This window comes from Salmo trutta, chromosome 33, assembly GCF_901001165.1.
Source record: "Salmo trutta chromosome 33, fSalTru1.1, whole genome shotgun sequence".
Taxonomy (NCBI): domain Eukaryota; kingdom Metazoa; phylum Chordata; class Actinopteri; order Salmoniformes; family Salmonidae; genus Salmo; species Salmo trutta.
In genome coordinates this window covers 10001878-10025168 of record NC_042989.1, presented here as the reverse complement: position 1 = coordinate 10025168, position 23291 = coordinate 10001878, and the positions used below count along the sequence as shown (strand labels likewise).

The following is a 23291-nucleotide window of genomic DNA, read 5'->3' as shown; positions in this document are numbered from 1 at the left end:
TCATGGAGAGTCCTCATACATTCCACGGATGATACTCTCTTCTGGGCCCCGGCCGCATGCACTATCTGTCCTGTCCTCCAATTCAAGGTGGCTGGTGCTAAATTGCTTTTGTCTGTAGTCTGCATTAGTCATTATTGTGTGTGTAAGCAGCTCCAATGGGATTGGGTAATTAGGATCCTGACACGGCGTCCGTGAGCGGGCTGAGTGAATCCGAAATGAAGGCAAATGAAAGCAAATTCCTTCGAGGGGGACGGAGAAGGAGATCTTGCCGCCACAGTTGCGCCCGCTAATTTTCTTGGAGCTCCTAGTTAGGTTCATTTCATTCTTCCCAAATGAACAGAGCGGGTTTCATAACACACACACACACACAAATAAATGAGAACGAGAAACCAAATGCATCTATCTGTTGATTTACTTGTTTATTATCGAGTGTGCTTTTGATAGAGAAGCAGTTTGCATTCATGGAATTGTTTGACCTTTGTAGAGGCATCTGCAAAATAGACAAAATGGTTTTGACAGCACACAAACAAAGACAGTTTATACAGTGTTAAGGAGGAATGAGGAAAAACCAAGCAGGGTGGGGCTGGGGATTTGTTCATTGGCAGAGCATTGGCTTCATCTCCATATATTTTGTATGCAATTACAGATCCACAGCAAGGCCTGCACAGCTTTCTGATTGTCTGATGCTCAGAATCACTGATCTTAACAGAAGCACTTTGGTAATGTTGCCGTATGGTGGGATTTGATATTCCTACAGTACAACAGGGCGTTTGTCTAGTGGCCAATCTGTTGGGCTCTTGAGTATGTCCATCATCTTTAATGCATAGGACATCTTATTCAAGTAACCATCAATCACAATTGCTATATCAGTAACAGGTGTTTGTTTAAAGCTAATAACTCATGTTGTGTTGAGAATTATACACTCATATCAACATAATATCTGACAATATACAGAATGACCTTTTTTTCCCAGAATGTCCTTAGTTTCCCAGTGGTGGGTCTTATTGAGTAAGTCACACTGTAGCAAAATGTTTCCAAACATTCTGAAACAGAAAACAAAAATGAGCATTTCTTATTGGCATAGTCACGGTGGTCCATCCCTATTTTCCTCTGTTTATTGCCAAATGAACATGACCCTAATGTGTCCTTTGATGTGTTGTGTTATCAGGTGGAGTTGCTGCAGAGCCACCATGAGGCCCAGAGGGATGCCCTGGACCAGCTGAGCCTGAAGCTGAAGATCCAGCAGTACTGCACTGGCACAAACAGGAGGACTGGGAGGGAGTACACACAGATGTCCAAGAACAACAGGTAGAACGCCACCATTGACCCTTAGGGCCACCATACTTATGGGGACCCACTTGGTTATGTTATACAGACCCACAATCAGAACTCTTCAATTTAGGTAGCCCACTGTATGAGCCAGCCCAATCTGGTATTTTATCTTGAAAATTGGTCTTTTATCTTGAAACTGGGTCTTTTATTTTGAAATTAGGTCTTTTATTTTGACATCAAATGATTTACTGAGCTGAGAAAAATATACAGAAAATGGAAGCAACTCAATGATAACTGTTTGTCACTGAGGGTTTGTTTTAGCTACCACTATAACTACTAAAGCTTGGAGACAATGTGGTCTCTTGCAAACAAGAAGAAGAAGGCTTTCTCTTTCTACAAGAGAAGTTGCTCTGTCAATTTAACCATTCTGTTTATTCACAGTGGAATGAGATGTCACACACACTTTTATAATTTGGGGGTCACGCTCTTAACATAATCTGGCGTGTACAGCACCACTCTTTGTCACGGCGCTTTTTGACTGTTTCACGCCTTACTTTGATGGTCTCTCTCCCCCAGTGGTTATCGCCAACAGACAGGAGCAAGCTACTGTTTACAAGCTTCTGCTCCACTCACTGGGAAAGACGCACTTAAAAGACTAGGAACTGGAGAGTCATGTTCGTTGTGCTAATGATAAGCAGTGGAAGAGTGAGTGGACTCCCAAGCACAGTCCTATTGTTGTTTGGTAACTGTACGGTACAACATTTTAGAACAAGGATTCTATATACAGTTGTGGTCAAATATATTGGCACCCTTTGCATGATTCACTATTTCCTATCAAATAAGTGGGGGAAAAAAAAACAAAAAATTGTGTTCACATGTGTATTTGTTTGATTTACAACGTCACAGGACCAAAAAATTATAATGTAAACTGAAATTGAGATTTTTTTTTACTTCAAAGTCCAAAAATGGGCTGGACTAAATAATTCCAAATTCAAATTCCGTTGGTTGGAGGCACGGGATTCTCGTTTAGTGTGTTATTTATCTCACCTGTGGTAAATTGCATGTGTCTACAGAGTAAAAATAGCTATTCAACCACTTTTGAAAAGAGAAAACAACATTCTGCTCCATTGCACTCCATTGTAAACTGCAAGGGTGTCAATATATTTGACTGCAACTGTGTCATTGGAAAAAGTCCATGTTCGTAAGTGAATGTTAAATAGATTATTCGACCACAGATTATTCAACACAGTACCCTCAATGGTAGGTAGCAGAGGAGGCTGGTGGACAGAAATATAGGATCAAACACATAGTATCTGTAAAAGGTACCATTCTATTTATTCCACTCCAGCCATTACAATAAGCCTGTCCGCCGATATTTCAACCCACCAACCACAACTCTTAGGTAGGTTACATTTCAGTCTCCTCCCCAGTCAGTCCTGCAGCAGACAGAGAGTGAGTCAGTCTCTGTAACTCGGGAGTCCAGACCTAGCTGACTCCCCTCCCTTGGCTTTGCATCAAGCCTCCTTTTAATCCTTTTAAGCCTCTCATTCTAATGATTTATTTGGTAGAAAACCATAATGATCCTTTGAATTTTAATGACGGCTGCCTGCTCAAGGATTCATTGTTTTGACTCTTTGGCCCTTACCTTTAAATGGAAACGTCTTCGGGAAGGAGCTGTCGAAATCTATAGCCGTGGCTGCCTCTCCTCTCTTCTTGCTTGCTAGCTCGCCACCACCGCTGCGTTTTCAGGCCTGTCGGCTCACTAGCACACCTCTCAACCTTGATAATTACAGAATGCCTGCCAGTCACTGAGACCGAAGCTATTCCCTGTATGGTGTACTGCTTTCGGCCAAAGCCCCATCCTATTCCCTATAAAGTGTACTACTCCCTATATAATACACTGCTTTTGGCCAGAGCGCTATATACAGTTGAAGTAAGAAGTTTACATACACCTAGGTTGGTGTCATTAAAACTCTTTTTTAAACCACTCCACACATTTCTTGTTAACAAACTATAGTTTTGGCAAGTTGGTTAGGACATCTACTTTGTGCATGACACAAGTAATTTTTCGAACAATTGCTAACAGAAAGATTATTTCACTTATAATTCACTGTATCACAATTCCAGTGAGTCAGAAGTTTACATTCACTAAGTTGACTGTGCCTTTAAACAGCTTGGAAAATTCCAGAAAATGATGTCATGGCTTTAGAAGCTTCTGATAGGCGAATTAACATAATTTGAGTCAATTGGAGGTGTACCTGTGGATGTATTTCAAGGCCTACCTTCAAACTCACTGCCTCTTTGCTTGACATCATGGGAAAATCAAAAGAAATCAGCCAAGACCTCAGAAACAAAATTGTAGACCTCCACAAGTCTGGTTCATCCTTGGGAGCAATTTCCAAACACCTGAAGGTACCACGTTCATCTGTACAAACAATAGTACGCAAGTATAAACACCATGGGACCACGCAGCTGTCATACCGCTCAGGAAGGAGACGCGTTCTGTCTCCTGGAGATGAATGTACTTTGGTGCGAAAAGTGTAAATCAATCCCAGAACAACAGCAAAGGACCTTGTGAAGATGCTGGAGGAAACAGGTACAAAAGTATCTATATCCACAGTAAAACGAGTCCTATATAGACATAACCTGAAAGGCCACTCAACAAGGAAGAAGCCACTGCTCAAAAACTGCCATAAAAAAAGCCAGACTACGGTTTGCAAACTACACATGGGGACAAAGATCGTACTTTTTGGAGAAATGTCCTCTGGTCTGATGAAACAAAAATAGAACTGTTTGGCCATAATGACCATCGTTATGTTTGGATGAAAAGGGGGGAGGCTTGCAAGCCGAAGAACACCATCCCAACCGGGAAGTACGGGGGTGGCAGCATCATGTTGTGGGGGTGCTTTGCTGCAGGAGGGACTGGTGCACTTCACAAATAAGATGGCATCATGAGGTAGGAAAATGATGTGGATATATTGAAGCAACATCTCAAGACATCAGTCAGGAAGTTAAAGCTTGGTCGCAAATGGGTCTTCCAAATGGACAATGATCCCAAGCACACTTCCAAAGTTGTGGCAAAATGGCTTAAGGACAACAAAGTCAAGGTATTGGAGTGGCCTTCACAAAGCCCTGACCTCAATCCTATAGAACATTTGTGGGCAAAACTGAAAAAGAATGTGTGAGCAAGGAGGCCAACAAACCTGACTCTTTTACACCAGCTCTGTCAGGAGGAATGGGCCAAAATTCACCCAACTTATTGTGGGAAGCTTGTGGAAGGCAACGTTTGACCCAAGTTAAACAATTTAAAGGCAACGCTAGCAAATACTAATTAAGTGTATGTAAACTTCTGACCCACTGGGAATGTGATGAAAGAAATAAATGCTGAAATAAATCATTCTCTCTACTATTATTCTGACATTTCACCTTCTTAAAATAAAGTGGTGATCCTAACTGACCTAAAACAGGGAATTTGTACTAGGATTAAATGTCAGGAATTGTGAAAAACTGAGTTGAAATGTATTTGGCTAAAGTGTATGTAGACCTCCGACTTCAACTGTATATAGGAAATAGGGTGCCGTTTCAGGTTTAAAGATATCATACAGGCAGGGATTTTAGATGTTCATTTCCCTCGTTAGTAGCAGGCGGGATTAACGCCATCAATTAAAGGGGCCTTTCTATAAAAGTGTCACTTTAAATGAGATGTGAGGAGTGTCAATAAGGCGTCCAACCTTTCCTTCCTATTGCTCAGAGTGACATGGCGGCTCCAGTGATGGGCGGTGGTGATGAATTAGGTACAGTAGCGCTGCTCTCATATCAGCCAGCCAGCACTCCTCTGAGTGGGGGAGATTGATGTTAAATGGATTTGAAAAGAATAGAGGACGGAAATGCATCCATTTCAGACGCTAGCGTGTCTGTCAGCTAGGCTGGGGCTGTAGTGTGCGGCACCCACCCATCCATCCGCAGAGCACAGACCTAGCATCCCTACGGTTAACAGGGTAACATTTAACGCATGTCTACTTTCATCGGAGGGAGGGAGGGAATGATCTGGGAAGAGTAATGCCAAAAGGGAGGGTTTTGAAGGTTTAGTTTAGTTGAGGAGACATACAGACAGTACAGTATGCTTTGTACACAACCAAGGCAACTGATAGAGAAAGATTGTGACAGTTCAAAAGGCTATAATGTAGCTCTGCTAAATGGATCCTGCTGTGAGGCTTGATTTTATTCCCTTATTTGTTTGTTTGGTTAGATGCCCGCAGAGATCTTGTTCTACAAGCATTTAGTTTTGTATTAGTGAGGAAAAAACAATATCGCGGAAGGAATATTGTAACGTATTTATCAGTTTAGCTTACAAAAGGCCTACAGCAGCCGCCGTATAATGAGTTGCGGAGTTTAATGCCTTAGGGTGACTTCCTCGAGCTTTACTTGTCACACGGTTTCTCATTTTCTGTCTCCCCTGTTTTGTTATGATCAGTGACTTCTGTATAACAAGGACTAAAATATTCATATTTTCCCTAACGTCATTTTGTTTCATCAATGTCTGCTTGAAAATGCTAATACATACAGCTCTGCCATGCTTGTTGAAATTACATATGTAGTACTAAGCCCAAACTCAATCCCGCTCCTGTGTTAACTTTGTTGCTGCTATAAATTAAAATAAAGAGGGTGTTGATATTTCCCTCCAGTTTGATGGTTATTTATGTAATCTCATTCATAGTCGTTTCTTTCTTCAGGGACAACTCAGTTGATTGCTTTGTGAATGGAAGTCGAGAGAAGGGACGGGAACGCCGTCGCCAGCCTGACACAACTGTCAAAGTGTCCAGAGCAGCCCAGGCGAATTCCCAAACAATTTGAACCACTAATGTTTATAAACATGTAGCCACCCGCCGAGTCTAAAATACCAAACCAAACCCCTGACAGTAATGTGTATGTTTGAGCAATTGCCCTTGTTCCTTTCATAAATATTTGATGTTATTTCGTGTCAGGGGAAGGGGAAGGAGGGGCTGGGGTGTGACGGAGGTAGGGAGGAAGGTGAGTTGAGTTGAAGTCATGTTTAATTAAGCTGTTTCTGTGCTATAGAGATAGGTGTCACTCACCAGCTGGGTCAGAGATTCAGTATGCGTCTAACCCTGTTCACACCTTCTGCACCCTCCTGAACCCAGCATTCCACTGACGGGCCATGGTAATTACCACCGCTTGTCAAATATTCCCTCTGTAATGTCCGGCTGCCGTTCCCTCTTTTCAACCTAATGGTTAAGCTGAAGAAGAGGTGGGCATTGGGGGGGTGGGCGTTTAGCAGGGGTTTAATGGGATATTTCGCAGGGGCGTTGTCTCTAACCCCAGCTCTTCCTCCTTGTCTTCTTCTCCCTCCTCCCTTCCACTCTCCCTCTACTCCCCTCCCTCTATCCTCCCTCTTCCCATCTCCTCTTCTCCCTCCTTCCCTTCTCCCTCTCCTCCCTCCTTCCTGTCCTCCAGTCTGCAGGAGTTTGAGTCCGACTTCCAGGAGCTCTGGGATTGGCTTATGGACATGGACTCGGTGGTGACGGACAGCTACAAGCTGATGATGTCAGAGGAGCAACAGCAGCATCTCTACAAGGTGAATGGCTATTACTGGATGCCTGTTACTGTATGGATGTTACTAGCTGGCTGTAAATAGATGTTACTGAATGGCTGTATCCTGTTAATGTATGGATATTACTGGATGACTGTTACTGGGTGCCTGTTACCGTATGGGTATTACTAGCTGGCTGTTACTGGATGGATGCTATTGGATGGATGTTACTGGATGCCTGTTACTTGCTGGATGTTACTAGCTGGCTGTAACAGGATGTTACTGGATGGATGTATCCTGTTACTGGATGGATGTGACTGGGTGGATGTAACTGTCTGGATGTTACTGTATGGATGTATCCTGTTACTGTCTGGATGTTACTGTCTGGATGTTACTGTATGGATGTTACTGGATGGATGTATCCTGTTACTGTCTGGATGTTACTGTATGGATGTATCCTGTTACTGGATGGATGTTACTGGATGGATGTATCCTTACTGTATGGATGTTACTGGATGGATGTTACTGGATGGATGTTACTGCCTGCATGGTGGTGCTCTACAATAATGGATGGATGGTGGTGCTCTATGCCCCAGAGGAGGGCCTGGCCTACTAGCTTGTAATCATATTCTCCTTAGCTGGGCCCTGGGAGAGCGGGTGCGTGTGTGAGGGGGGTCTTTAGTAATCCTTTTCATGCACCTCCCTACCTCTGACCACCCACACCATAGCTAACATCCTGATTGCCAGAAAGCTCCCATTATCACATTCCATTAGGTGTAATTTCATAAAAGTCGAAAGAGAGGGAGGCATTAACGTTTTACTGCAGTGGGCTAAATCAGGGTCACACAGAGTGTTTCTTGGTAGTCTTAAACAAATCTACTCTGAAACCCAAGTATGCACCTCACACACATGGTTATGGGCTTCAAAAGAGAAGACACCTGTACCATGTCAGATATAGAGATGAAATGTATTACATTTTGAGTTTGCATCCCAATATTACACTTTATATACATCACAGAAGACTGAAATATAACAAACCTTTTGACATAGAAACACCAGATTTTCAGTAGGTTTTTTAATGTTATGCAATTCTGAAGAATATGAATAACATTCCGCCAATGAGACCACTAGGTCATTTGACTGCAGGAAAGGGCTACTGACCAGACTGCAGCCAAATGAATGTATGGGAACGCACAGGGCACCATGTGTTCTGATATGAGGTCTCAGGCACACTTGTCTTCTGTCCTTCAGATGCTCCTTCCCTCAGAGGCATGGAAAGAAGGACACAGAGGGAGAGAGGAAGCGAGAGAGGGCGAAAGAGAGAGGGAGACAGAGATGGAGAGAGAGAGCGAGGGAGTCAGAGCGATAGGAGAGAGCAATAGAACATAGCAAGATGTAGATAGAGGTTCCTATTTTGTCACAACCTTTATAGGCGCCTTGTCTCAATGAGTTTTTATTAGTGATAGATAAAACTGCCCATATTGTGTTAAGTCAATATGTTTGTTCCTGATTAAAACAACCTGATTTGGGCCCTGATATTGATTTAATTTCCTCCAATGCTAATAAATATGTACTACACTGCCCATTTGTTATACATTTCTCCCTACACCTGCACTCTGTTTTTTTATCTGGCTAACACTGGATTGATTGAAAAAGGTAAGTGTGTGTGTTGGTCCTGTGTTGCTGGCTGGCTGGCTGGCTGGCTGGCTGGCAGGCAGGCAGGCAGGCAGGCAGGCAGGCAGGCAGGCAGGCAGGCAGGCAGGCTGTTGTTTGCCAAGGCTAGGGGATTTTATCATAGGTGAGGGAGAGAGGCCTGACTGCTGGGAGGCACAGGCTGTAAATCAAGCTCATTTAGGCTATTTTTATTACAGTACTGATTCTGACACTCGTCATCCTTGAATTGCTTTGAGCATATGGCATATTTCGAAAGAGCAGATTGTGAATCATAAAGAAATAAAATTAATAACCACCTTCAGAACTGGAAACAACATAATGACAAGAAAGGGCTCCCCAACAGCCTTCTCCTCCTCCCTCTGCACACATTTTCATTTCCAAACTGCAGAAGGTCACAGTCAAGGTCAAAACTAATCTTCTCTCATCTTGCATATTGACCTCACCATTAGTCATATCTTAAGTGATGAAGTAGGAAATATCACACAATTTCCTTTTCTTTTATACTGTCATTATATGAAAGAGCCTTTATACTTTCAGAAAATGGTGCCAAGCCCAAATTATATCTATTATACTCCCCTGTATGAAATTTAACAGTGACAGTTCCTCCCACTACATTTCCTACCCATCATTGTCTTCTTTCGTTTTCAATTTAGAGAATTTGAGCTGTGTGATTTTTCCCCACGCAAAACATTAAAAAAAAAAGTATTGTCTTTTCCGTCACTTTGCACATCAAAATCTACATGAAATGGATAACTGACCACAAAATCTACATTTTCCAATGGCCATCTCAGTCCTCCGGACTGGAAACCCATTGAAAACCTGTGGTTTGAATTGAAGAGGGCAGTCCACAAGTGAAAACAAAGGATTTCAAGGATCTGGGAGGATTCTGTATGGAGGACTGGTCTAAGATCCCTCCCAATGTGTTCTCCAATCTTCAATAAAAACATTGAGGAAAAAGTCTCAGTGTTGCTATCCTCACAAGGGGAGGGTGCTAGAGAATTGACCCCTAATCCTTTTGAGGTTTTTTAATTACTTGTTTTACAAAATGTATTTCTCTGAGCAATTGTATTAGTATAAAATTATGAACATTTAACATTTTTTTGGAGCATACAATATACAGTAGCTCAGTATTTGTATTATTTATTTTAAACAGTCTTTTTAGCTCATCTTTATCAAGAGATCCAATCATGTTGGACCTCACTGTAAATATCCCTTAGTGGCAGACTAGACATCAAGGTCTGAGCTGGTGTTGGCTTGGTGTCTGTGTCTGTGTTGCCTTCTTTATGGTTGAACCATCCACATCAACACTACAGCGGTGGCGATGATGGTGATGCCCTCTCAGTTGACTTCTGACAGTCAGAATACATTTCACTTAATCTGCGCTGATCAGAGAGCCACTTCTTTCGAATGAGCCACTGCTGAATATTAGACAGGAGTGTAACCCCGGCCTTATGGCATCCTATTTAAAAAAATTTGATCTCTATTTTTGTGGCTAGATCCATCAGAAAAATGTTGTTCACAGGGGCATTGATTGCTGCCATGTACTCTGCAGACCGAATGATGATCTTCACTGATGATCAAGCTACAGTTGTGGAGTGTAACTTTATTTTCTGGCCCTTTCGTCTGGACGTTGTTGACGTTATCCGTCAATGACAATCACCTCCAAGTTATTGATTAGCTGAAAGAGCAGCCTAATTTGCCCATTGGAGATGAACTAAAATATTCATCTGATCATGAATATTCATGAAGGTGATGCATTCATTAATATTAAATAACTTAGAGTTTTTTTTATGGGCCAAGTTCTTTGTAAAATATTGATACATTCTCAACAATGTATCTCCTCTCTCTCTCATAGTATTTGTGCCCTGTTGGTAGAACACAGAAAATGTGTAGATTAATGCTACATTGGTTAGGTAGATCGAAACATGATCTGTATTGACCTTCAAATATTCTTATTAAAATCTTCCCCTATTTGACTTCTTAGTTGCATACGGAGAGGCAGGTAGCCTAGTGTTTAGAGCGTTGGCCTAGTAACCGAAAGGTTGCAAGATCGAATCCCCGAGCTGACAAGGTAAAAATCTGTCGTTCTGCCCCTGAACAAGGCAGTTAAACCCACTGTTGCTAGGCAGTCATTGAAAATAAGAATTTGTTCTTAACTGACTTGCCTGATGAAAAATATGTATTAGTTCTATAAAATCCTCTTTTATATTTATTCTATGTGACTTCTCATTCGAACTTCCAGGGAGACAATATAGCAGCATGCGGTAGTGAGATTATCCGTTGTAGCCTGTCTGTGTGTGTTTACAGTTCAGGTCTCCTCTCCACTCCCTCATTAGACTTTTCATCTCTCTTTACCTCACGTGACAGTTGACGGCTCTGCTCTGCTCAGTATGAATATTACAGCCGTTATCTCTAATCCTCCATATAGAACACAGAACAAATGGAAAACATAGCTAGAACACAGTATTTATCTGAGGGAGAATGACAATCAGAATGTTGATATCTAGACTACTGTTTATTAGAGGACTGCTCAGATCAGTGAGTGCCGAGGAAGTGGAGCGTGTGTGTTGGTGTTAATCTGCATTATGCCTGGCTACATGCGTGTGGGTGGTTAGGCATGGTGGAGCTACAAAGGCGAGGTGTGTGTGTGTGTGTGTGTGTGTGTGTGTGTGTGTGTGTGTGTGTGTGTGTGTGTGTGTGTGTGTGTGTGTGTGTGTGTGTGTGTGTGTGTGTGTGTGTGTGTGTGTGTGTGACACAGTGCTGTGTTTTATGTATCTGGAAGGAGCAGGTGGTGTTTAATGTGGAGATTCAGCTCCATGGGGCTCTCTCTCTCCAGTCACTCACTGTCAGACACAAACACTACACACACACACAGACACACACACACACTGTGGAGGTGATACTGCTGGAACCATCCACACATTCATTGTTGAACACACATGTACACACACACATGCCTGGCTGCATTAGTAATTTTCAATAATTCATAGTGAAGGCATAATGAGAGTGGAGAGTTAATTTGTTGACACTGTGTTCCATGAGAAGTAATGCAGTAGCTGTCTGTAGTTTAATTCAAGTAATGTTTGACTCTCCTCCCGTGTCATTTTAGACGGTCACCGTGAGTCACTTCACCATGGGAGAGCAGGCAGCAGAACAGTTTCCCTCAAAGCTGCCGCTTGAATTGACCAGAAATAATAACAAGCCCTTCTTATCTTCGCTTGCTTACATTCTCGCCTCTTTGATAACAATTGTATTTTCAATGACAGTGTCTCTTGTTAAAATGTGGCCTGAATCTATACCCTGCTGACGGAGTACCATGCCTGGCTGTCTGTATCTTCTAATGAAGTTGTGAAGTGTCCTCGTCCTTGCCACCTCTCTCAGTATGAATAGATTGACCGCAATTAAAAGCCACAGTGTGTTTCTAGAACACTGTGATTCAGCCCATCTCCAGGGCAACCAGAGTGTCACTTCCAAAAGTAAACAAAATATGTTTTGGAGGCGGAGACTCTGCAATTAATTAAACACTTCCGGGAGGGACAGTTTGCTAGCGAAGAAGTGACTGTTCATTGAAATCACATGTGGACAGGGAGGCGTTTGGGGTTGAGGTGAATGTGTGTGTGTGAGTTGTGTGTGTGTTGTGTGTGTGTTGTGTGTGCGTATGTTGAAGGTTTCATTCTGATTAAAGGGAAACATTTCATCCATCCATAGATGCAGTTGCTATAGAGAAACGTCATAATGACATGGTGGGGCTAGTGCTGGCACTGCCTTCAGTCAGCTAACAATCCTCCATTGAGTAGAGTGTCCCACTCCTGGGCTCCTTACCAAGTGGCACAGAATGACTACCCCTCACCAGGCCAATCTTTCACATCTCGCCTCTGTCTACTCTGTCACACCTCCTGACTCTTGGTTCACCTCCAACCTAACCCACCACGTTTCCTTCCCAACACAGCCAAGCTAATACCCCCCACCCTGCACAGCCAATACCCCTTCACCCCGTATCACCCCTTCTATCGGCAGCTTTGGGTCAGATGCCAGTGTTGCTATACAAAGACCTCTGTGTTGGTTGGGGAGGCTAATGTTTGCTGCTGCTGTGTGTGTGTTTGTGTGTGTGTGTATGCGCATTTATGTGTGTTTGTGCATTATTGCGCTTCTACATTCTGTGTGTGTGTGTGTGTGTGTGTGTGTGTGTGTGTGTGTGTGTGTGTGTGTGTGTGTGTGTGTGTGTGTGTGTGTGTGTGTGTGTGTGTGTGTGTGTGTGTGTGTGTGTGTGTGTGTGTGTGTGTGTGTGTGTGTGTGTGTGTCTGTGCTTGTACATTGTGTATGCGTGTACCAGATGGCTGCTTGCGATGCGAATGGGCTCAGAAAATGGGAGTCATACCACAGGAGAGAGATGCAACACGCAGCAAGCCTTGTAGTTCTAGGATGGAGAATCAGAGATCAAACTATGGCCAGCTGCCCCTTCTCAGTGCTGGGATCTGAGGGCAGGTCTTCCTCTTATAGCCTTAAGTCATTCTGACAGGTGGAAACACACTACCCAGCATCGGAGTTGAGGGAAGGAACAAATCTCTTTGTTACATCAACAAATCCGTCACATTTTAGAAGAGAAAAATTGTAAAGTCACAACCTTTTACCATTGTTGATAAGGAAACATGTTTTTTGTCGCTCTAATTATTTCCTAGAAACAAACTGAACACCAGTAACTACCTTGATTGATTGTTAGATTGAGAGGATTGGATGTGCAAAGCAGACCAAGAAAGGGAAAGAGGGGGAGAAAGAGAGAGAATGGAGGATAGGAAACAATAGAGTAGAAAGAAGCAGAAAGAAGAGGGGAAAGCCTTACTGTTTGAGGAGGGTGTAGTTGTTAGGCTCTTATTAAAGGGAAACTTCACCGCTAGACACTATTTGGGGTGTTCTTCCAGTCTTTCTACATAATTATGAGTTATGAGATGTGTTTCAGACATAATTATGAGTTATGAGAGGTGTTTCAGACATAATTATGAGTTATGAGAGGTGTTTCAGACATAATTATGAGTTACGAGAGGTGTTTCAGACATAATTATGAGTTACGAGAGGTGTTTCAGACATAATTATGAGTTATGAGAGGTGTTTCAGACATAATTATGAGTTATGAGAGGTGTTTCAGACATAATTATGAGTTACGAGAGGTGTTTTAGACATAAATATGAGTTACGAGAGATGTTTCAGACATAATTATGAGTTACGAGAGGTGTTTCAGACATAATTATGAGTTACGAGAGGTGTTTCAGACATAATTATGCACCATTGCATTTTTTTTTTTTTTTATGCCGGGAGAGTTCAAACAATGACGTCATTGGTTGATCGAGCCTGCTGTCTGATCTAGAAATGAATGGAGTCATGTTTTGTAGCAATTATTGTGGCCTTTGTGTTTTGCGGATTACACGATCACGCTAGCAGCGAGTAGATATAGTTGTCCTTGTTCAATAGAGCCATTGGACTTGTCACAGTGATGTTCCTATCTGCCATGACATTGCAGGATTTCTAGGTTTACTCATTTTCCCTGGCATTGTAAATACTACAGTCTGACCGGAGCTCTACTTCCTTGTCCAACTGTGTTCCCACCCTCGAAGGCAGTCTTTTCAAAACGGGGGTGGTACTAGTTTCTCCAGGTTCACGGGAAGAGGAGTTGAGACCAGCAAGCAGCAATGGGGAGCCACAGTCAGACTCTAACTGGTGGTGCCTATGCAGGTGCTGTCCAGCCATGCCAACAGAAGAGGAATGTCTGTGCTGCAACGAATTTGATGGCGGACAGTTCTTATTGGAGAGGGTCACTGCAGACCCAATGTATGTGTGACAGACCACTGACGCTCATATGGATAGAGGGGTGCTGGAGACGTTCTTCAGAACGTCAAAGATCAACTGGCGGCGGCAGCCTAGACCAGCTGGACAAGGAGGGCATGTCAGAATCACGTTGGTTGTTTTGCTGTCGGTAGCTAGCTAGCAATTTAAGCTGTCTTTTTACACAAGGCAGTGTTGTTCAGTACATTATAATTGAGCTATAATTGAGCTAATGTACAGTAGTCTAACATTATAGCTAGTTAGCTAATGTTAGTTAGCTAGCGTCAGTGCATCTCATTAGGAGCAAAACTTGAGAAATGTTTTAATGATGATAAGGATGATGATGAAGAGTAAATGAATGACTTTGGCTTTATGACTCATATTAGTCTTTGAGTAACTACACCTGTGTTGTAGCTAGCTAGCTAACATGTACCTGTGACGTGTAATATTCTGCCTCATGCTGCTACAGTAGGAATACAGACAGTACACAATGATTGCCCAAGAAAGTCAAATAGTGTTTTTGTCATTCTCTTACAGACAATACTGCTTGGTGGCCTAAAGATTATTTTTGGAGTTTGTGTTTGTTCTACATGGGGAGAAGCTAGGCAGGGGACACCGAATCCCCTTGCCAGCATGTGCTGTTGGGGCCATTTGAGCAATTTATCCCTCACACAGTATGTTGGATACAAAGAAGTTGATGACTCAAGAGTAGATGTGAAAGGTCCATAACAACAATCTCCCCAAAGTGACTAAGAACACCTCGCATTCCAGGGTTTTTCTTTATTGTAGAATAATTGTGAAGACATCAACACATTGAAATAACACATAGAATCATGTAGTAGCCAAAAAAGTGTTAAACAAATGAAAATATATTTTATATTTGAGATTATTCAAAGTAGCCACCCTTTGCCTTGATGACAGCTTTGCACACTCTTGGCATTCTCTCAAACAGCTTCACATGGAATGCTTTTCAACTGTCTTGAAGGAGTTCCCACATATGCTGAGCACTTGTTGGCTGCTTTTCCTTCTCTCTGCACTCCAACTCATCCCAAACCATCTCAATTGGGTTGAGGTCAGGGTGATTATGGAGGCCAGGTCATCTGATGCAGCACTCCAAATCAAATCAAATGTATTTATATAGCCCTTCTTACATCAGCTGATATCTCAAAGTGCTGTACAGAAACCCAGCCTAAAACCCCAAAGAGCAAGCAATGCAGGTGTAGAAGCACGGTGGCTAGGAAAAACTCCCTAGAAAGGCCAAAACCTAGGAAGAAACCTAGAGAGGAACCAGGCTATGAGGGGTGGCCAGTCCTCTTCTGGCTGTGCCGGGTGGAGATTATAACAGCACATGGCCAAGATGTTCAAATGTTCATAAATGACCAGTATGGTCAAATAATAATAATCATAGTAGTTGTCGAGGGTGCAACAAGTCAGTAACACAAGAGTAAGTGTCAGTTGGCTTTTTCATAGCTGATCTTTGAGAGTATCTCTACCGCTCCTGCTGTCTCTAGAGAGTTGAAAACAGCAGGTCTGGGACAGGTAGCACGTCCGGTGAACAGATCAGGGTTCCATAGCCGCAGGCAGAACAGTTGGAACTGGAGCAGCAGCACGGCCAGGTGGACTGGGGACAGCAAGGAGTCATCAAGCCAGGTAGTCCTGAGGCATGGTCCTAGGGCTCAGGTTCTCCGAGAGAGAGAAAGAAAGAATTAGAGAGAGCATATTTAAATTCACACATGACACTGGAAAAGACAAGAGAAATACTCCAGATGTGACAGACTGACCCTAGCCCCCCGACACATAAACTACTGCAGCATAAATACTGGAGGCTGAGACAGGAGGGGTCAGGAGACACTCCATCATTCTCCTTCTTGATCAAATAGCCCATACACAGCCTGGAGGTGGGTTTTGTATCACGTTTAAGGTAAGAAACAGGTGCAGACAGTGTCGAAATAACACAAGTTTATTATTCGAACAGGGGCAGGCAAAAAGACAGGTCAAGGGCAGGCAGAGGTCAGTAATCCAGATAGGTGGGGCAAAGGTACAGGACGGCAGGCAGGCTCAGGGTCAGAGCAGGCAGGAATGGTCAAAACCGCGAAACAAGAAAACAGGAGATGAAGGGCTGTGAGACATGGGTTTAACTCTGGATACATGAAAGGTAGGATGTATACGAAGGGTACGGGGCAACAGAAGACGAACAGCAGAGGGGCTAATGATTTTGGAGATGGGAAACGGGCCGATAAACTGGGGGGAGAGTTTGCAGGATTCCACCCAAAGGGGCAGATCCCGGGTGGACAGCCATACCTTCTGCCCGAGACGATACCGGGGAGCCAGGTTCCGGTGGTGATCCGCTTGTCGTCGATACCTGGAGGTGGTCTTGAGGAGGGCCGACCGGGCTCCTTTTCCGTGGCGTTGAGGCGATGGGAGAAGAAGGCGCAGGGATGTAGCTTGAGGTCCAGGGCAGAACACTGGGACAGGACAGCCCCCACCCCGATATCCGAAGCATCGGCCTCGACCACGAACTGACAGGATGGGTCAGGATGAACCAAGATGGGAGCTGTTTGAGGTCCCAGGAACGCCCGGTCAGCAGCTGGAGACCACGTGAACGGAACCTTGGGCGAGGTGAGTGCTGACAGGGGGGAAGCCAGGGTGCTGTAACCCTGGATAAAGTGGCGATAGAAGTTGGTAAACCCCAGGAAACGTTGCAGCTGCACCCTGGAAGTAGGCAGGGGCCAATCCACTGCTCTCACCTTCCCGGGATCCATTTGTACACTCCCTGCAGCGATGATGTAACCCAGAAAAGGGATGGTGGAGCGATGGAACTCGCACTTCTCTGCCTTTACAAACAGCTGGTTCTCCAGGAAGCGTTGGAGAGCCTGTCGGATATGGAGCACATGTTCTTGGGTGGAGCGGGAGAAGATGAGGATGTCATCGAGGTAAGCAAAGATGAACTGATTCAACATGTCGCGAAGAGCATCATTGTCCAGAGCCTGGAACACAGCAGGGGCGTTGGTGAGGCCAAATGGCATGACCAGATACTCGTAGTGACTGCTGGCCGTGTCGAAGGCGGTCTTCCACTCGTCCCCTTCCGTATCTGCACCAGATGGTAGGCGTTCCGTAGATCCAGCTTGCTCCATGGTCCCCTGGAGCAGCTCGAAGGCAGAGGAGATGAGGGGTAACGGGTTCTTCACCATGATGTCATTGAGACCCCAGTAGTCAATGCACGGGCGCAGGGTCTTGTCCTTCTTCTCCACAAAGAAGAACCCTGCGCCGGTGGGAGAAGAAGAAGGTCAGATGAATCCTGCTGCTAAGGAGTCCCCAATGTAGGTCTCCATCGCCTTGGTCTCTGGTCCCGACAGACAGTACAGTCTTCCCCGGGGCGGAGTCGTGCTAGAGGGAAGGTCAACCCCGCAGTCATAAGGTTGGTGTGGCGAAGTGGCCCGGGCCTTGTTCAACATCTCCCGGAGGTCCTGGTACTCCGCGGGAATGGTGGAGTTGTCCGGGGCGATTTCCAAGCCCCCAGGAAGACATCCCCGGGCAGGTTGTGCTGACTATAGGCAATGGGCGTGGCAGATTGGCCTCCAGCCCATGATGGAACCAGTAGACCAGTTAATGAGGGGATTGTGTCGCTGGAGCCAGGAGAATCCCAATACCACGGGAATCTGTGGAGACTTAATGAGCAGGAACTGGATAGCCTTGCTGTGTATCCCTGACACATGTAGGTTGATGGGAGTGGTGTTGTGGGTGACCCGGCCTATAGTGCACCAGTCCAGCGCTCTAACGTCCATGGGAATGGAGAGGGGCTGAGTGGGGTTGCCAAGCTCGGAAGCCAGGGTAGAGTCCAAAAAGCTCTCATTGGTCCGAGAGTCGATGAGGACCTGGAGCGATCTCGACTTGTTCCCCCACAGCAAAATAGAATGAAAAGGATGCTAGTAAGGGAAGAAGAAAAGTTCCCCATATGTCCCACCAGAGTACTCACTCCTGCCGGTGAGCCTGGTTTTAATGGACAGGTGGACACAAAATGACCACGAGTCCCGCAATACAGGAAATTCTTGGTTTGGAGCCTGTATAGCCGCTCAGCTGGAGACAACCCAGCTCTGCCTAGTTGCATAGGCTCGGGAAGAGGTGGATTGGCAGTCTTCGGCGACTCTCGGAGGAACTCGGGTAGCCTCGGGTTCTCTCGGGGCCGTCGGGGACTTCCGGGATGCCTTGGAGGCAAGGTGGAATACTTGGACGGGCGAGTGCAATCAAATCTCCTCTCCCTCCTTCGTTGCCGTAGTCGCCCATCGATCCTGATGGTCAAGGCGATGAGGGAATTGAAATCCGGCGGTAGTTCCCGGGCTGCAAGTTCGTCCTTCACTTCCTCCGATACTCCGTGCAGGAAGTCGAACAGCGCTTCCGTGTTCCAGGCACCCTGCTGCCAACGTGCGGAAATCCACCGAATAATCTGCAACACGGCGGGATTCCTGCCGAAGCTGGAGTAGCTTCCGTGCAGCCTCTCTCCCGGACAATGGGGCATTGAAAACCTTCTTGACCTCCACCATGAACTCCTCCAGACTGAAGCATATGGCAGGTTGTTGTTCCCATACTGCCGTAGCCCAGGCGAGAGCCCTTCCGGACATCAGCGTGATGAGGTACACTATCTTAGAGCGGTCCGAGGGGAAGGAGCAGGGCTGAAACTCGATGATCAGGGCACACTGAGCGAGAAATGCCCGACAGGTGCCCGGCTCTCCATCGAAGCGTTCAGGGGAAGGTAAGCGGAGTTCCCGGGAAACTGGGATGACCGGTGAGTCAGCGCCGCTAACAGCAGGGCTACTGAGGGGCTGTGAGATTACCGTCGTGGTAGGCTGCCTCCCAGACAACCCGCTCAATTGCTTCAGCAATGAGTTCAACGCTTGGTAATGGCGTTCGGCCAAGGTCTGGACCCCTTCCACAAGGCCACGAAGCAACTCCTCATGCCTACCAATGGTGGCTCCTTGGGAGGAGATGGCGTTGCGAAGCTGGTCCGAGTCTGCTGGGTCAGTCATGGCCAGTTCGTACTATCACGTTTAAGGTAAGGTGCAGACAGTGTTGAAATAACAAAAGTTTATTATTCGAACAGGGGCAGGTAGTAGGACAGGTCAAGGGCAGGCAGAGGTCAGTAATCCAGATAGGTGGGGCAAAGGTACAGGACGGCAGGCAGGCTCAGGGTCAGGGCAGGCAGGAATGGTCAAAACCGGGAAACACGAAAACAGGAACAATAGCAAAGACAGGAGCATGGGAAAGAACGCTGGTAGGCTTGACGAATAAAACAAACTGGCAACAGACAAACAATGAACACAGGTATAAATACACAGGGGATAATGGGGAAGATGGACGACACCTGGAGGGGGGTGGAGACAATCATAAAGACAGGTGAAACAGATCAGGGTGTGAAAGTTTACAGTACAAACCGGATGGGATGGCATATCGCTGCAGAATGCTGAGGTAGCCATGCTGGTTAAGTGTGAATTCTAAATAAATCACAGACAGTGTCACCAACAAAGCACCCCCACACCATCACACCTCCTCCTCCATGCTTGACGGTGGGAACCACACATGTGGAGAGCATCCGTTCACCTACTCTGCGTCTCACAAAGACATAGTGGTTGGAACCAACAATCGCAAATTTGGACTCATCAGACCAAAGGACAGATTTCCACCGGTCTAATCTCCATTGCTCGTGTTTCTTGGCCCAAGCAAGTCTTTTCTTCTTATTGGTGTCCTTTAGTAGTTGTTTCATTGCAGCAATTCGACCATGAAGGCCTGATTCACACAGTCTCCTCTGAACAGTTGATGTTGAGATGTCTGTTACTTGAACTCTGTGAAGCATTTATTTGGGCTGCAATTTCTGAGGCTGGTAACTCTAATGAACTTATCCTCTGCAGCAGAGGGAACTCTGGGTCTTCCTTTCCTGTGGCAGTCCTCATGAGAGACAGTTTCATCATAGTACTTGTTGGTTTTTGCGACTGTACTTGAAGAAACTTTCAAAGTTCTTGAAATTTTCCGGATTGACTGACCTTCATGTCTTAAAGTAATGATGGACTGTCATTGCTCTTTGCTTATTTGAACTGTTCTTGCCATGATATGGACTTAGCCCTATTTGGTAAAAGACCATCTTCTGCATATCACCCCTACCTTGTCACAACACAACTGATTGGCTCAAATGCATTAAGAAGGAAAGAAATTCCACAAATTAACTTTGAACAAGGCACACCTTTTCATTGAAATGCATTCCAGGTGACTACCTCATGAAGCTGGTTGAGAGAATTGTAAGATTATGCGAAGAAGACAAACTTTTTTGGTTCCTACATGATTCCGTATATGTGTTATTTCATAGTTTTGATGTCTTCACTATTATTCTACAATGTAGAAAATAGTCAAAAGAACTTTTGACTGGTACTGTAAATGTATAAAAAAAAACACAGAACATAGAACAGACAACAATCAAAGCTATATACAGTTGTCGCCAGATCTGGAGGACATGAGAACAGAATTAGAAATGGTCCTTGAAAGCTTCTCTGAACAGCACGGTTTTGAGATGTGCCTTAAAGGAGGACAGAGACTCTACAGCCCAAATGTGCCCGACCGCCTCGATTCGGTCTAATGTAACAAAATTTTAAATTGTGTTTTTTCCATCGGATAAAAGTAGAGACTTAGAAGCTAGAAAATTGTATATCATACACTGCAGTTGAGGAACAATGGGAAAGTAATTCTGCTTTGAAAGTTGATAAACTTGTAACCCCACTTTTGGGAAAATGGCCCTTGAATCTTTTGGTGAACCTACTGGAGAGCTCTTCTTTGTCTATGCCCATTCAGCATCGTTCACACCCTCTTAAGCCTTAGCCCAACCCATCTCCTTAAAGATTCACGTGAGGCCATGTGCTAAACAAAGTGAGGAGTTTAGTAAAGAACCAAAGATTTCAGGACTAAAAGTGGTAAAAGTAGTAGCCTTCAATAAGGAAAAACTACAGGTAAAAATGAACTTTATCTTGTCCTTGGCCTATATCCTATTCTGACTTTGGTGCAGGTCATGTTGTTCTTCACATTACGGTCTCTTACCGTCACATTACACACACTTTATCAAATAAAATCTAAGTTTATTTGTCACATGCACAGGATACAGAAGGTGTAAATGGTACAGTGAAATGGTTACTTACATAGTAGCAATATCAGAAACAGAAAGTGTCCAGATAAAAATATTTTATAAATATTAGATGATGCTTACCCAACACATTTGTTTAAATTGATGGGTCAATGTGAAGGAAATGCTATCACCCCCCAGCCACATCTAGCTAAGTGGGTGGGTCACTATTGTCTAGACATGTACACATGTTCAATAGATGGCCGCAATCACCCCCAGACACACCTGGCTAACTTGATGGGTCTTGTAATCATCTGATGACGTGGAGTATTTTGTTTAGACATGTAGTTAGCTAGCTAAACAATGAACCGGCATAATCCCAACCTATACTACTACCAATACAAACATTGTCATAGCTGTAGTATGAATCTGCAGGTAGCTAAAGAGCTAACCAACTAAGTTCAATGTTAGCTCGCTAACATTAGGCTATAACTAGCAATGCAAATGGTTTCTGATTTGAATAATATTACTACACTGATCATACACATAACGTTAGCTAGTGAGCCAGCAAGCTAACGTTCACTAGCTAGCGAACAGTATGCTTTAACTTGCAATGAAAACGACTTTCTAACAAAATTAGAAACTTATATCTGAAAATGTAGCTAGACTCTTACTCATATACATGGATGAATGCTTCACGGCAGACTGGAACCATTTAACTCTGTTTTGTTTGTAGCTACATCTTGTTTGGTCAGCGTTTGGTCAAGTCACTCCAGTTCACACTGACCGTGGCATGTGCAGAAAGTAGCCCATCACTTTTTCCAACTGATCTGTCGATATCGCCTGCTCAGTGTTGTTGAGGAAAGTAGAAAAACTTTTGTGGTACTCGATGATCGCTAACGTTATATCTTTCAAAAACGTCACGGTAGAACGGAGTATCAACACATACTGAGCAGCTCATGTTATAGACAGAAGCATGCTACATGGCAGACCAATCCAAACTCATCTCCTGGCATGTCCAGGAAGGTTCCTGACTTTTTCCATGGCTAAACCAACTAGGCTCGTAATTAAAAAATGTTATTCGTATTTACGTATGGAATACAGGTTTGTTATTAAACCACATGAAAGTTGAAATGTTCCTGAAGGCATTTCTGCCAAAAAACGCATTTTGATAAAAAAATGATGTTTATGTTCAAATGCCTCTCCTGTGAAGTAGTGATGTGCGACATACAGTATGCCTAGTTTCCTGAAAAGGTCACAAATGGTGTCTGGAAGTGTGTTCCACAGCTATGGAGCCACGCAACTGAAAGCCCTGTCACCCATAGTTTTTAGTCTGCTGCGGGGCTGCTGAAGGGAGACGGACCTGGAGGAGCGAAGGGTGCGTGTGGGGCAGGAGTGTAGAATGAATGGGGTGAAACGGGATGAAATAAAGGCGTGGATGAGTCGCTCAACTGCAGGTTGTGATAGCATAGGTCTTAATCTGGCAGTGTTCTTTAGATTTAAAAATGTGACTTTGGTCATACTCTTGATGTTAGTTTCAAACGAGAGCTGACTGTCAAATATCACACCCAGGTTGCGAACCTCACTGGAGGGGAGGACCTTGACACCATTAATATTGAGGCTGTAGCTGCTGGTGTTGTTTTTAATGGTGCGAGTGCCAATCAGGATGTCCTCTGTCTTTCTGCAGTTTTACTACAGGAAACTCAACTGCATCCACGCTTCAATGTCCTGCAGGCAGCTGACCAAGAGTACAGTGGCATTGACAGTGTTTGTGGAGACGTACAGCTGAGTGTCGTCAGCATAAACGTGAAAGCCCAGTCGGTGTTTCCTCAAGATGTTTCCCAGTGGCAGCATGAAGATACAAAACAGTAGTGGCCC

At 44.5% G+C, this 23291-nt stretch overlaps 1 protein-coding gene across 1 annotated transcript in view; it reads left to right on the top strand.

The window, feature by feature from the left end:
• Positions 1-23291, top strand: part of akap6 (A kinase (PRKA) anchor protein 6) — a gene marked incomplete in the record, with an annotated part of 168943 nt that overhangs the window by 81679 nt on the left and 63973 nt on the right. The window contains 2 exon segments of the mRNA XM_029729740.1: positions 1169-1308; positions 6748-6868. Coding sequence (XP_029585600.1) covers positions 1169-1308; positions 6748-6868 — 261 coding nt within the window.